At 42.0% G+C, this 16603-nt stretch overlaps 1 protein-coding gene across 1 annotated transcript in view; it reads left to right on the top strand.

The window, feature by feature from the left end:
* CC2D2A (coiled-coil and C2 domain containing 2A) overlaps positions 1-16603 on the top strand; it is a 128081-nt gene that overhangs the window by 65615 nt on the left and 45863 nt on the right. The window contains exons 15-20 of the mRNA XM_003411277.4: positions 1268-1424; positions 3846-3993; positions 7073-7211; positions 9072-9275; positions 11576-11668; positions 16448-16539. Of these exons, the coding sequence (XP_003411325.2) occupies positions 1268-1424; positions 3846-3993; positions 7073-7211; positions 9072-9275; positions 11576-11668; positions 16448-16539 (833 nt within the window). The remainder of the gene's footprint in view (positions 1-1267; positions 1425-3845; positions 3994-7072; positions 7212-9071; positions 9276-11575; positions 11669-16447; positions 16540-16603) is intronic.

Below are 16603 nucleotides of genomic sequence, written 5' to 3'. Positions count from 1 at the left end.
GACAAGAATATTAAAGGAACTTGACCAGGTAGAGCAGAGGGCTCAACTGGAACTGGGTTTTGCATTCACAATCCCTGGTTGCCCTGACAATGGGGTCTCTACCTCAGGGTAACGGCATTATAATGAGACACATCGCAGTAATTAGGATCAAGAGCTGCTCAAATCGGTCTAGTTGGCTCCATTTTAGAAGAGAGTCTGATGAGTTGGGTGGGGTTTCGGCAGTTAAAAAAATGAAGTCTTGAGGGGAAGAATTTGAGAGATTTACTAAACTGTATTTAAACCTGACACTGTGGAGGGCTTCTGGGTATGGTGCTTCTCCTACTAACTTTGAGGTCAGTGCAGATAATAAACCATCTGCGTTATGTCCCCATTGTCTCACCTATTCCACCCAATGACACTGCTGTCAGAAAGCAACCTGAACCTGAAAAAGGGGGAAGCCCATTCTCCAGTAAACTATTGTTATGGATTGTGTCCCCCCAAAAAATGTTTGGCAACTTGGCTAGTCCATGATTCCGTTATTGTGTGATCGTCCACTATTTTGTCATCTGATATGATTTTCCTATGCATTGTAAATCCTACCTCTATGATGTTAATGAGGTGGGATTAGTGGCAGTTATGTTAATGAGGCAGGACTCAATCTATAAGATTAGGTTTTTTCTTCAGTCTCTCTCTTTGAGATACAAAAGAGAGAAGCAAGCAGAGAGACATGGGGACCCCAAACCACCAAGAAAGCAGCACCTCAAACACAGTGCATCCTTTGGACCCAGGTTTCCTGTGCTGAGAAGTTCCTAGATCAGTGGAAGACAAATGACAAGGATCTTCCCCCAGAGCCAACAGAGAGAGAGAGCCTTCCCTGGAGCTGGCACCCTGAATATGAACTTCTAGCCTCCTAGACTGTGAGAGAATAAATTTCTCTTTGTTAAAGCCATCCACTTGTGGTATTTCTGCTATAGCAGCACTAGATGACTAAGACACCTGTGTATTGGCTTGAAATGGAAACAACTGTAGTGGACGGATATTTTGAATAACCTCCCTATCCCAGGAGATTAGGCCAGGCCAGAGAACAGGTGTCAGCAACTTGGTCACAAGCATCGTAAATTTGGTATCTGTGGGGACTATGGTAACACAACTCAACTTTCCATTCTCAGATGAACCATCTGGGCTGGAAGAGTGACCAGCATAAATACTAATAATATTCAGTGATTATCTGGAAGTGGACTCACACTACTACCATCTTTATTTTGCTGTTTCTCCTCCTCGGTTTCAGGTATACGAGACAGTCGGACACAGTGGTACCACCTTGCTAGCAGAAGTGTTTCTGCCTATCCCTGAAACTACCGTTGTCAGTGGAAGGGCTCCCATTGAAGAAGTTGAGTTTAGCAGTAATCAGCATGTGACACTGGACCACGAGGGTGTTGGAAGTGGTATGGAAAGCTAATTATCCTCAATGTCACACAGTTTAACTGTCACATTTGAACATGTCTTTTTTTTTCACTCACTTGTTAGACAATTACAAAGTTTCAATCCGAAATGCAAATTAAAACAGTAATGATACACAATTTTTTGCAAAGTCATTTTCTATATACTATTGGTGGTCATGTAAATTCATATAACTATATAAGTGTAAGACAGCTTGGTAGTATGAATTACCAAAAACCAAGACTGTTGCCATCAAGTTGATTCCAATTCATAGCAGCCATATAGGACACAGTAGAATCGCCCCGTAAGGTTTTCAAGGAGTGGATTTGAACTGCCGACCTTTTGGTTAGCAGCCAAGCTCTTAATCACTGTACCACCAGGGCTCCAGTGTGAATTAAGGACCTTTAGAATGCTCTTGGACCCCTAATTCCACTTCTAAGAATCTTTCCTAAGAAAATAATTTGAAATATGGACAAAGCTTTATGCATAAAAAAAATGTATATCACAGTGTTATTTACAAGACTGAAACTTTGAAAATAACTTAATTAGTAATAAGGAGATTATTAAATAATATTCTTTCTGTTACCTCTTTCTATAACTCTAATTAGATATATGACGGACCTTCTCACTCTGCCCTCCATGTTTCTTAACGTTTCTTTAATATACTTGATGTCTTTTTTCTATCACTGCTACAGTCTATGTAATTGCTTTAAATATATTTTCCAAGTCATGAATTCTCTCTTTGGCTGTGTCTAATCATTAAAAAATTTGTTCTGTTGTACATGGGTTCGCTGTGAGTCAGAACCCACTCAATGGCACCTAACAACAACAACAATCATTGAAACTAACCCACTGAGTTTCTACCTTCATTTATTATATTTTTAATTTCTACAAACTCTTCCCCAATCAGTCTGGCTGTGTCTGAAAGCTTCTTGTCCTTTCATCAGACTCTCAATTGTTTTATTTATTTACATCTTACTTTATTTAAACATATTAAACATTTGTTTTATATATTATATCTGATCATTCCAATATCTGTTTGTCTGATCTGCTGTCTCTTGCTCACGGTGGCTTGTTTCCTTATGTGTCTAGTGACTTTATTGTGAGCCCACATCTGGAGCTTTATCTGCAAGAATTCTGTGAGGCCAGAGTCCAACCACCAGCCTAAAAGATTGGAGGTCTAGGCTTTAGTTCCAGCTCTGATATTGACAAGCTCTGTGTCCCTAACAGTCACGTAACCTCATTGAATCTCATCTTCCTCACTGATAAAATGGAGCTATTTATATCTCCTTTAATGTCTCATGGAGTCTTTTGAAGATGAAGATGAGATATTCATTATGAAGGAAAGACCTTTCAAAAGCGTAATGATGGTGTTTTGTTGTTGATAACGTTAACTGGAGATCCACAGTATGAAGCTGCTATACTTGGTACTTAAAAGTACTCTGTTCCCTTAGTCGATTAAGCATACTACCCAGAAAGTTTTTATCATTAATTTCCATTCAGTGGAGGCCAAATCAATGAGGTTTTACTACCACCACAATAACTAAGCAACAGGTAGCATTTGTTGAGTCTCACTACTTGTCAGATACCATCTAAGTGCTTTGCAGGTATCAACTTATTTAACTTGCTGTCCTTCACTCCATGTGCACTCCCACATTCGGGCATTTGCACTTCTTCCTTCTGCCAGGAATTCTCTTTCCCAAGGTATCTACCTGTCTTTCTTCAGGCCTTTATTCAAAAGTCGTCACTGAACCTTCCCTGACCACCCTACCTAAAAGTTCATAGCCTCCTCACCCACCTCAAATTTTTTATACACGTTCCCTAATTTATGTTCCTTCTTATCACTCATCACTCTTTCTACCATACTAAATATGTCTCTTATTTGTGTTATTTATTGCCTGTCTCCTTCACTTGGATATAAATTCCATGGGAATAGGAATTCTTATCAGTTTTGTTTCTTTCTTTGCCACTGTATCTCCAGGACCTAGAATACTGTGTGGCACACAGTAGAAGCTCAAATAAATATTTGTTGAATCAATGAGTTTTCACAACACTCCTTTGAAGGAGTTACTAAGTTACTATCATTATCCCTATTTAACACATAAAGAAATTAAGGCTCAGAGCAGTTAAGTAATTTACCCAAGGTCACACAGCCATTAAGTGGCAGAGTCAGAATATGCATGCATAGGGTCCAACTTCAGAGTGCATCCTTACCACTGCTATACTCTGCTGTCAGAGATAGTGTGGAGTGCCTGGTTCTGAGCATCATCACCTGAAGAGGGTCCGTGATGTTGGCTTAGGTATGTGTTCCATATCCACCACCCCACCCACATCAAGTTCCATTCATCTACTATCTGCTTTCTTACCAGGACTGGGCTCACTCCCTCTTTCTAAATAGCATCCTGTTTAATCTGGTGTTTCCGTAGGAGTGCCCTTCTCATTTGAAGCCGATGGTAGTAATCAACTGATTCTAATGACCTCCGGGAAAGTGTCCAACAGTGTGGCATGGGCTACTGGAGAAAATGGCGTACCTTTAATTCCTCCATTGTCACAGCAGAACACTGGATTTCGAAGGTAATGTGTAGCTGGAATAAGTTAATGAGCAATGTCAGTGTTAGCATTAAATTAATCCAGGGTGGGTATGGTGGGAGCTTGCTGTATCTCATTCTTTTATTTTCACGTATAATACTTTTCAGGGGCTTTTACTGTTCTTAAAGTCAAAGTTAAAGTATTAATAGCCTAACAAATATTGGGTTGTCATGTGTCAGGCACTGTAAAAAGCACTTTACCTCATTTAATCTTCACGGTAACTCTATGATAAAGTATTGTTTTTCCCGTTTTACAAATGAGAGTGCATAGCATATACACCCACTGCTGACTTATAGACATGGGTAGGTTCCAAAGACCAGGGCGTTATGGGAAAATCGGCATTATGCGAAATACTCGTCATTTCCTGCCCGACCTCTCTTCCCCAGCTCCAAGCCTCCTACCTGGGCAGCCACAGACCCTCTGTACCTGCCACAGTCATGGGCTCGCCCTCCCTCTGCTTGCCAAAGTCCGAATCCATGCTGTGGGAAGCGCGGCCAGAATGCGAGCCCACACCGTGGGAAGCGGGCCAGCTGCGGGGTGTGCGAGCACGCCCCCGCGCACGCCCCGCACCCCCGCGCACGCCCCGCACCCCCGCGCACGCCCCGCACCCCCGCGCACGCCCCGCACCCCCGCGCACGCCCCGCACCCCCGCGCACGCCCCGCACCCCCGCGCACGCCCCGCACCCCCGCGCCCACGTACTACGCAAGCGCTGGGTGGAGGATGAGGAGCCGGGAAACAGCCAGAAAGAGGGAGTGGAGGGGCAAACCAGAGTTTCCGAATCAGCGGGCTCCAGATTGGGGTTAAATACCCTGGGGGGTGGTGCCGCTCCTCCCTCCGTGCACCCTGGCGCCCAGGCAGCTGTGCACAGCGATGGTGTGCGGGCTGGCAGGGTTGTTAGTACGCAAAAATAGGTAGATTTTTTACTGTTGCCATAAATGCAAAATGTCAGATAATTAGACAGTCCATAAGTGAGGGGTAGGTGCAGCTACATATATTTAGCCCTCATTAAAGGTTTATTGCTGATGATGATTGGTATGGGAACCTTCTAGTTACATGACAAAAAGTCTCTGGGTGGTGCACACAGTTAATGGGTGTTAGGCTGCCAACCAAAAGACTGCTGGTTTGAATTCACCCAGAAGTACCTCGAAGGAAAGGCCTGGCAATCTACTTATGAAAAATCAGCCCTTGAAAACCCTATGTAGTGTGATTCTACTGTGACACACACGGGATTGCCATGAGTGGGCATCAACTTGATGGCAATTGGTTACGAGCATGAAAGTCCTTACTCTCCAGGCCTCTTCCTTGATTCCAAGCTCCTTTAGGTACCTACTCAGAACAGAAGAAAGGGGTTCTAGGCCTCAACAGTTGACCTTGGCCTGTCCCTCTGTCTGTGCAGTTGATGTGCCAGTGCACGCAGTCTAAACAGAGGGAGCCAGGTGGCCTGGTTAGTTTTGGCTCTGTCATCCCTACTCAACGTGTCTTGAGTTCATCTTTTACCACTCTAGACCTCAGCTGGAAACCCTGGTGGCCTAGTGGTTAAGTGCTATGGCTACTAACCAAAGGCTTGGCAGTTCGAATATGCCAGGTGCTCCTTGGAAACTCTATGGGGCAGTTCTACTCTGTCCTATAGGGTCGCTATGAGTCGGAATCAACTTGAGGGCACTGGGTTTGGTTTTGTGGTTTTAGACCTCAGTCGCCTCATCTGTAAAATAAAAAGGTTATCCGCATCACCCAGAGGACACTTCCCAATCGCAGACTATAATTTCCAACGTGTAGAAAGTGGACACTGGGCTTGTCATGTTCCCCTTCTGCCTGCTCCATCCCAAAGTCCAAAACCTGCGTCTGTATGACAAAAATGACAGGGTGACAATGCTGCCCTGCACTTTTTTACTCAGGAGACTGGCAGCCGTTTCCAAGGGAGGCTTCTGTATGCCTTTGAGCTTAAGCATTTTGCATTCATTTCACTTGAAATTAGTGCTGAAGAAATTTCTTTGGGATTAAAGCTTCCAAATCCTCAGAAGAGGAGGTGAAACACAATGTGAGTCATGAGATACGCAGGACTCCTAGCAAAACCCAGCCCCGACCTTGCTGATAAGCCTGGCAGCCTTGGAACTCAGTTTTATTCAAAGGTGGTGCTTGTTGTTTAAGTGTTTATTTTTTTTTCTTTTATTTTATCCTCAGCTCAGTGTTTATTTTTTCCTTGTCTTTTATCCTCATGTCCACCTGCTGCGGACGTGAGGCTCCCGGGTCTTTCCACACCAGATGCTGAGACTGCTTTTCAATGGCCTGGCTCTGGGGCTAGTGGGGATTCTTTTATGCACGGGCAGAGTTGCACTCCTTCCATTAGCACTTCTTTATTTTCCTTATAACATATTTAATAGCAATCATCAGGTAAAGAAAAATGGCGATACATCAGACTGAGCCCAGCACAACTAGATGGTGCCCGGCTACCACCATGGCCTGCTCTGACAGGGATCACAATACAGGGTCCCAGACAGACCTGGAGAAAAATGTAGAACAAAATTCTAACTCACAAAAAGAGACCAGGCTTACTGGTCTGACAGAGACTGGAGAAACCCCAAGAGTATGGCCCCCAGACACCCCAGTACTGAAGTCACTCCTGAGATTCACCCTTTAGCCAAAGATTAGACAGGCCCATAAAACAAAATAAGACTAAAGAGGCACACCATCCCAGGGGAAAGGATAAGACCGCAGGAGGGGATAGGAAAGCTGGTAACGGGGAACCCAAGGTCGAGAAGGGGAGAGTGTGGACATGTTGTGGGGTTGGCAACCAGTGTCACAAAACAATACGTTTATTGTTTAATGAGAAACTAATTTGCTTTGTAAACCTTCATCTCAAGCACAATTAAAAAAAAAAAACTACCTACAACATAAAAAATTTAAATAATTAGTTAAGAAAAATAGCAAAAATCTTCCTTGTGGTAAGATTTTCTCTATCAGAACATAATAGCCCCCTTAAGGAATGCGGGCCGTGGGATTGTGTGGTCCTGATGAAAACTGCTCTGTGGTAAAGTTAGTCTTGTGAAATCAACTGTTTTTCAGTGCTTTGAAGAGAGCAGATGCCATCTCGTCTATTGGCACATCAGGACTGACGGACATGAAAAAGTTGGCCAAATGGGCAGCCGAGTCCAAACTCGACCCAAATGACCCCAACAACGCCCCTTTGATGCAGTTGATCTCGGTAATGTGACGTGAGTCCTATGCACAGGCCATTTCTAGACTTCAGCTGATACCAATCTACACACATTTCTCTTACACTCTCCTCTGGAACAGTGTTTAAGAACATGAGTTCTGGGTTGAATGACAGGCTTTACTTTCAGTTATCAGCCACTTACCTGGCTGTCTGACCAGGGCAGGTGCTCCATGCCCCTGAGCCCCTGAGCCACCCTCACTGTGCTGTCATGAGGAAATGAGCGGATGCATGTAAAGACTTAGCTGGGCATACAGTAGGTGTGCAGTAGATAGAAGCTCTTGTTATTGTTGTTATTCTTACCTCTGACCTCTATAAAATGCCTGAGAGATAGGTTTTCTTTTCTCCAATCTATTGACAGTAAACTGAGTTCAGAAATACAGAGAAACTTGCTCAAGGTCACACAGCTAGGAAGGACTCAGATCCAAGTTGCTCTGATTTCAGAATGTGTGTTCTTTCCCCACTAAAGTACCGATAAACCAAATCAAACCATCGCTGTCAAGTCGCCTCCAACTCACAGCGACCCTGTGGGACAGAGTAGAACTGCTCCATAGGGATTCCAAGGCTGTAAATCTTCACAGAAGCAGACTGCCATATCTTTCTCCCACAGTGTAGCAGCTGAGCACTTAACCACTGTGCCACCAGGGGCATTTTAACAAATGTTTTCTTCTTGTTTGATGATTAATGACCATTTAAGTTTCATTTCTGTACTAGTCAGATAAATGGTTTTTTTCTACCATAACATTCAAAGTCCTTTCTTTGGTGAATTTATAAGTAAAATGGACCGTTAGTAAATGGTTTTTCTTGGTATCAAATACAATAGGTTTTACTGCCAGGTTCAAGTTCCATAAAAACATAATAAACAAGTAGATGATCAGACAGTGACCATAGCAACACATTCTTATGATCATGTTTGTAAGTATGAGTTCATCAGTAGAATAATTATAACCAGTATGAAAATTTTCTTTTCTAGTCTTTCTAAGTCCCCAAAACAAGCTTTGGTTTCTTCTGACTTTTGTCTTTCTAAGCTTTCCTTCCCACATGTGACTTCTTAATATGGATAACAGAAATATGAGAAACAATAGGCCATATTACCTAAAAATAAAAAACCAAACCTGTTGCCATCGAGTCGATTCCGACTCATAGAGACCCTGTAGGACAGAGTAGAACTGCCCCATAGAGTTTCCAAGGAGCGCCTGGTGGATTCAAACTGACAACCTTTTGGTTAGCAGCCATAGCCCTTAACCACTATGCCACCAGAGTTCCCATTTTACCTAAGGTGTAGCCTTTTCCATGTCAAGCTTTCAAATCACCTTTCAGCTACTATCTTTTAATCAGGAGTCCCTGAGTGGCACAAACAATTAATATACTTGGCTGCTAAATGAAAGGTTGGTGGTTATTTTTTTGAAAAATGATTTGTGGTACTTTTTCATTTAACTACTAAATGAATATAATAAGGAGCCATGGTGGCACAATAGTTAAATGATCAGCTGCTAACTGAAAGGTTGGCGATTCGAACCCACCCAGCGGCTCTATAGGAGAAGGACCTAACAATCTGTTTCCATAAAGATTATAGCCTAGAAAACCCTATGGGGCAGTTCTACTCTGTCACACGGGGTCACTATGAGTTGGAGTCAGCTCAACAGCACCCCACAACAACAACAAATGAATGTAATATTATCTGCCTCATTACTATTGTACGTTTACTGTATTGTGTCTTTGTATGAAATCTGGGATGTGTCAAGTGTCTCAGTCAAAAACTGTTAACTTTCTGTTCACAGAAGTCCGGTGCCACACTTCTTTGGGTGAAGGCTGCCTGTCGTCTAGGTTTGCATTTCCTGTTTTTTATAGGTTGCTACCAGCGGTGAATCCTATGTCCCTGATTTCTTTCGACTGGAACAGCTGCAACAGGAATTTAACTTTGTTTCAGACGAGGAGTTAAATAGATCCAAACGATTTAGACTTCTTCATCTTAGAAGTCAAGCGGTACCAGAGTTCCGAAATTATAAGCAAATTCCAGCATATGACCGCGAAATTATGGAAAAAGTATTCCAGGTAGGAAAATGCCTCCAAGGGATTAATAAAATAATAAAAATGTTATATATGTGTGTGTGGTGTATATATATATTTATATTGTAGTAAGTGTACAATAATGTGTGTAATGTGATGTGGCACATATATTGTAACATTCTCAGTAGTAGTGTTGATTTTTCTTTTATAGAACTTTTATACATAATCTTTCTCTTATTTTTCTTGAAGAATTCAGTGTTTGAGCAATATCTTTGATTCAATATAATGACATATAAACTAAGAAAAATTAGAATCGTAGGGTTGGAAAATATCTTAACTGCTAGTATGGCTAGTTATCCTGCCTTCGCCAGGAACTCCATTCCGTTTTAATCAGTAAGTATTTACTGAGCACCGTGTACAAGGACCAGTGCTAAGCACCACAGGGGAAGCCAGATGGTAGGATCTGAACAGCCTCGGGGTGGGTGGGGCAGGAAGGAAGTGGGGGACAGGGCTCGGCACCCTAAACAAGGGCCACAGGAGAACAAAGGCTTGGAGGAGGACTGATCATGGCAGGTGTGGGGCAGAGGGGCCTTGCAGGCGCAATGGGCAATGAGCCTGTACAGGTGGGGCAGGCCAGTGAAAGCCAGACAGGCTCGTTTGTGTTTGATGAGGTACATGGAGAGCCATTCAAAAGTAATTGTCTTAGTTATCTAGTGCTGCTATAACAGGAATACTACAACTAAGTGGCTTTAACAAACAGAAATTTATTTTCTTACAGTTTAGAAGGCTAGAAGTCCGAATTCAGGTCGCCGGCTCTAGGGAAACGCTCTCTCTTTGTCACCTCTGGGGGAAGGTTCTCCTCTCTTCAGCTTGTTTCCTGGTTCCTTGGAGATCTCCTTGTGACTTGGCATTTATCTTCTCCAATCTTTGCTTGTTTAATCTCTTCTATATCTCAAAAGAGATCGACTCAAGACACACCCTACACTAATGCTGCCTCATTAATATATCAAGGATAGCGCGTTCCCAAATGGGATTATAACCACAGGCAGAGAGGTTAGGACTGACAACATATATTTTGGGGGGACACAATTCAATCCATAACAGTAATGTTGTTGCTGTTAGCTGCCATCGAGACAATTCTGACCTATGGCAACCCCACGTGTGCAGAGTAGACTAACTGTTCCATAAGGTTTTCAAGGCTGTGACCTTCCAGAAGCAGATTGCCAGGACTGTCTTCCAAGGAGCCTCTGGGTGGGTTTGAACAGCCAACCCTTCAGTTAGTAGTCAAGTGCTTAACTCTTTGTGCTATCCAAGAACTCCTAGAAAGTAATACTAGTATGATTTTTCATGTAGAAACTATTCTTGAAGTAAATTTTTGGTTACTTGATTCTTCTTTGTGTTAGTTTGGACTCATGATTGTGAGTGGTAAAAACCCAATATGAATACCCTAGGCATGAAGGGGAATTTATTGAATGATGAAATCCCAATATAGGGTTAAATATCTAAAGAATGTGAATGGCGAGAATGCATCTGTGCCTCAAGCATGCCTGGTTTCAGGGCCTTGACAGAAGAACCCTTCCTGCACCCTGCCTGGACTGCCCTTGGCGTGTTGGCTTCATTCTCCTCCATTGCAGACAGGGTTTCTCTGCCTGGTCACATGGTCACTGACATCATCCAGTAGCTTCAGCCAGTGGAGAGAGATGTTTCTTCTTGTCCCAAGTTCAAAAATCTTAGGGGCAGCTCTGGGTCACTCAGCCTGGGTTAGTTGCCATTCCTGGGCATTCAAGTGTGACCAGAGAGAAGGCTGCAAGGAGAATATGGCAGTCACCTGGGGTCCACGCGGAGTTTTAGTCACAGAAAAAGGGGTGAAGTACAGAGGTCTGAGCAGACAAAGCCAAAAGTATCCACTACTCTCCTCTGAACAGGTGAGCCAAGTGATAGCAGGAGCTTTTTACTGTTTGCAATTGCTTTACCTAAAATAGAAAAGGCAAAATTTAAGCAGGGGCTTAGTCTAGGTTGCTTCGATGAGCTACTCATCTTAAACTATCACTGCGCCCTTGTTACCTTCTGTGTCCTTTGTTTCTTCCTGCGGGAGCATGTTAACCTGCCACTGCTGTATTGAATGCTCTCCCAGTAACATGGCAGTGTGATCCATTGATTCAGAATCCTGGTCACTGCCTCAAAGATCAGTTCTGAACCAAGAGTTAGGAGGAAGGTGGAAGAAACATTTAAAACCATAACTGATGACTTAAACCATGTGTGATAAATAATTCTCTAATCTCAAGAGGGGCATCAGAGAGTACTCTAAAAAAATCATATAATTATTACTTTTCTTTTCATTTTAGGACTATGAGAAACGGTTACGAGACAGAAAGGTAATTGAAACCAAGGATCACATAGACACCCATAGAGCTGTAGTAGCCAAGTACCTCCAGCAGGTAGGAAAAATCATTTAAAACATTCTTCATAGAGGAAACATAGCCTGCACTCTAAGACGGGGGTTTCCTTATTCTTACAAGTATCTATGTGTCAAGTACCATGAATTGCGCCCCCAAAAATGTGTGTCAACTTGGTTAGGCCACGATTCCCAGTGTGGTTGTCCTTCATTTTGTAATTATAATTTTATCTTAAAGAGGGTTGGGGTGGGATTGTAACACCCTTACTAAGATCACATCCCTGATCCAATGCAAAGGGAGTTTCCCTGGGGTGTGGCCTGTACCACCTTTTATAGTAAAGAGAGGCAAGCAGAGAGGGAGGACCTCATACCACCAAGAAAGCAGTGCCGGGAGTAAACCGTGTCCTTTTGGACCTGGGGTCCCTGCTCACAGAAGCTCCTAGTCCAGGGGAAGATTGGCAATAAGGACCTTCTTCCAGAGCCAACAGAAAGAGAAAGCCTTCCCCAGGAGCTGGCACCCTGAATTTGGACTTCTAGCCTACTAGACTATGAGAGAATGAACTTCCGTTTCTTAAAGCCATCCACTTGTGGCATTTCTGTTACAGCAGCACTAGATGACTAAGACACTATGTCATCTTATAAAAGTTGTTCAACCTCTACTTATTTTCTAATAAATAAAGGAAAAAAAGACGCTGTTGCCATCAAGTTGATTCTGACTCATAGTGACCCTATGGGACAGAGTAGAACTGCCCTATAGGGTTTCCAAGGAACAACTGGTAGATTCAAACTGCCAACCTTTTGGTTAGCAGCCAAGCTCTTAACCACTGTGCCACCACAGCTTCCTTCTCATAAATACACGTCTGTCAGTTTGTCATACTGTGGGGCCTTGCGTGTTACTGTGATGCTGGAAGCTATGTCACTGGTATTCAAATACCAGACAGGTTTCAGCTCAGCTTCCAGGCTAAGACAGACTAGGAAGAAGGATCCGGAGGTCTTTTAGCCAGTGGAAACCTCATGAATAGCAGTGGAACGTTGTCTGATATAATGCTGGAAGATGAGTCCCTCAGGTTGAAAGACACTCAAAAGACAACTGGGGAAGAGCTGCCTCCTCAAAGTAGAGTAGACCTTAATGACACAGATGGAGTCAAGCTTTCAGGACCTTCATCTGCTGGTGTGGCACTACTCAAAATGAGAAGAAACAGCTGCAAACATCCATTAATAATCAGAACCTAGAATGTATGAAGTATGAATCTAGGAAAATTGGAAATTGTCAAAAATGAAATGGAACACATAAACATCGATGATATCCTAGGCATTAGTGAGCTGAAATGGACTGGTATTGGCCATTTTGAATCGAACAGTCATATGGTCTACTATGCCAGGAATGACAACTTGAAGAGGAATGGCATTGCATTCATCATCAAAAAGAACGTTTCAAGATCTATCCTCAAGTACAACTCTGTCTGTGATAGGATAATATCCATACACCTACAAGAAAGACCAGTTAATATGACTGTTCTTCACATTTATGCACCAACTACTAAGGCCAAACATGAAGAAGTTGAAGACTTTTACCAACTTCTGCAGTCTAAAATTGACCAAATATGCAATCAGGATGCATTGATAATTACTGGTGATTGGAATGTGAAAGTTGGAAATGAAGAAGGATCGGTAGTTGCAAAATATAGCCTTGGTAATAGAAACCATGCCAGAGATCGAATGATAGAATTTTGGAAGACCAACAACTTCTTCATTGCAAATACCTTTTTTTTACCAATATAAGTAGTGACTATACACGTGGACCTCACCAGATGGATTACATAGGAATCAAATCAACTGTATATCTGTGGAACAAGACAATGGAAAAGCTCAATATTATCACTCAGAACAAGGCCAGGGGCTGACATAAGAACAGACCATCAATTGCTCATATGCATGTTCAAGTTGAAACCAAAGGAAATTACAGTAATTCCACAAGAGCCAAAGTACAACCTTGATTATATCCTACCTGAATTTAGAGACCATCTCAAGAATAGATTTGATGCATTAAACACTAATGCCTGAAGACCAGATGAGTTAAGGAATGATATCAAGTACATCATTCATGAAGAAAGCAAGAGGTCATTAAAAAGACAGGAAAGAAAGAAAAGACCAAAATGGATGTAAGAAGAGACTCTGAAGCTTGCTCTTGGATGCCGAGTAAGCTAAAGCGAAAGGAAGAAAAGATGAAAAGAGCTAACAGAAGATTTCAAAGGGTGGCTCTAGAAGACAAATAAAATATTATAATTACATGTATAAGGACTTGGAGATAGAAAACCAAAAGGGAAGAATACACTCAGCATTTCTCAAGCTGAAAGAACTGAAGAAAAAAATTCAAGACTCGAGATGCAATACTAAAGGATTCTACAGGAAAAATGTTAAATGACACAGGAAGCTTCAAAAGAAGATAGAAGGAATACACAGAGTCACTATACCAAAAAGAATTTGTCAGCGTTCAACCATTTCAGGAGGTAGCACATGATCAGGAACTGATGGTACTGAAGGAAGAGGTCTAAGCTGCACTGAAGGTATTAGTGAAAACCAAGGCGCCAGGAGCTGACAGAGTACCAACTGAGACGTTTCAACAAATGGATGCAGCATTGGAGATGCTCACTTGTCTATGCCAAGAAATTTGAAAGACAGCTACCTGGCTGACCCACTACGAGAGATCCCTATTTATGCCTATTCCCAAAAAAAGTCATAAAACTGAATGTGGAAATTATCTAACAATATCATTAATATCACATGCAAGTAAAATTTTGTTGAAGATCATTCAAAAGCGAGCGCAGCAGTACATTGACAGGGAACAGCCAGAAATTCAGGCCAGATTCAGAAGAGGACTTGGAACCAGGGATATCATTGCTGATGTCAGATGGATCCTGGCTAAAAGCAGAGAATACCAGAAAGAAGTTTACCTATGTTTTATTGACTATGCAAAGGCATTTGACTGTGTGGATCATAACAAATCACGGATAACACTGGAAAGAATGGCAATTCCAAAACACTTAGTTGTGCTCATGAGGAACCTGTACGTAGATGAAGAGGCAGTCGTTCGAACAGAACAAGGGGATACTGTCTGGTTTAAAGTCAAGAAAGGTGTGCATCAGGGTTGTATTCTTTCACCATACCTATTCAATCTGTATGCTGAGCAAATAGTCCAAGAAGCTGGACTACATGAAGAAGAATGGGCATTAGGACTGGAGGAAGACTCATTAATAACCTGCGTTATGCAGATGATACAGCCTTGTTTGCTGAAAGTGAAGAGGACTTGAAGCATTTACTGATGAAGATCAAAGACCACAGCCTTCAGTATGGATTGCACCTCGACATAAAGAAAACAAAAATCCTCACAACTGGACCAATAAGCAGCATCATGATAAATGGAGAAAAGATTGAAGTTGTCAAGGATTTCATTTTACTTGGATCCACAATCAACACCCATGGAAGCAGCAGTCAAGAAATCAAAAGACGCATTGCATTGGGCAAATCTGTTGCAAAAGACCTCTTTAAAGTGTGAAAAAGCAAAGACATCACCTTGAAGACTAAGGGGCGGCTGACCCAAGCCATGGTGCTTTCAATTGCCTCCTATGCATGTCAAAGCTGGACGATGAATAAAGAAGACTAAAGAAGAACTGATGCCTTTGAATGGTAGTGTTGGTGAAGAATACCGAATATACCATGGACAGCCAACAGAGTGAACAAATCTGTTTTGGAAGAAGTACAACCAGAACGCTCCTTAGAAGCAAGGAGACTACGTCTCACATACTTTGGGCATGTCATCAGGAGGGATCAGTCCCTGGAGAAGGACGTCATGCTTGGTAAAGTACAGGGTCAGCAAAAAAGAGGAAGACCCTCAACAAGATAGATTGACACAGTGGCTATAACAATGGGCTCAAGCATAACAATTGTGAGGATGAAGCAGGACTGGGCAATGTTTCCTTATGTTGTACATAGGGCCTGTATGAGTTGGAACTGACTTGAGGACACCTATCAACAACAACAATTGATTAAACTCTATCTTCACCTTTTGAACATATGAAACCACTAGAATATGTCCCAGATTATTATTAGTGGTTATCTTATTTGGGGTAAGACTATAAAGATTCCTACTTCTAAGTCATGCCTTTTCTAATATTTGAATGTTTGCATCACAGTACCTCTGTAATGAGAAAAAAAAAAAAGATGTTTTTAAACCACATGCTACTGGCATTTCTGCACTAGAAAACTAAAATTAAAATTGAAATATCCTTTTGTTTTTCTTTCCTTTTTTTCTTTTCTTTCTTCATTTAACCTTCATTTAATAAACTAAACTTGTGAGCTATGCTACAATGGTTACAGTAACCATTTTTCCCATCAGTTGATTTACCCTGCAGCTTGTGTACAAAACACCAACTGATGACCTTTAAAGAATAATTAGGAAGTGGGTCAGTCTGAATAGGGAAAGAACTTGACAGTTAGCTCTAGAGTTTGTGTGCTTTTTTACTGGTCCTGTTATTTCCTAATTGTTCATTCTTTCATGCAGCAAAATTCTGTTACCCTTTCCAGGCCCTGAGAGAATAACAGTAAATAAAACAGAAAAGTCTCTGCCTTTAGGGAGCTTAGAGTCTGGTAAGGAGTGCTAAAGAAGTGATCGCTTCCCATAGGAGATGGTAGTGCTCTGGAGAAAATTAAAGCTGGGTAAAGGGATGGGGGCACGTTAGGAAAAGAACCTGAAGAAGTTTAGGGAGTGAACCATGAAGTTTATGTAAACAATATTTTAAGTAAAACTGATTTCTTTCCCCAGGTTAGAGAATCCGTGGTCCATCGTTTCCAAATTGCAAAACACCACTTTCTTCTTTCTGATTTGATAGTAGAAGAGGAAGTTCCCAATATCAGGTAAAAACAATCAAAATCCCTTATTAAAAATTGTTATTTTTATTGTGTCATATGCAAGGTAAGG

The sequence above is a fragment of the Loxodonta africana genome, chromosome 5, assembly GCF_030014295.1.
Source record: "Loxodonta africana isolate mLoxAfr1 chromosome 5, mLoxAfr1.hap2, whole genome shotgun sequence".
Lineage (NCBI taxonomy): Eukaryota > Metazoa > Chordata > Mammalia > Proboscidea > Elephantidae > Loxodonta > Loxodonta africana.
Note: the sequence above shows the minus strand (reverse complement) of the source record. Positions and strands in the feature narration are given on the sequence as shown.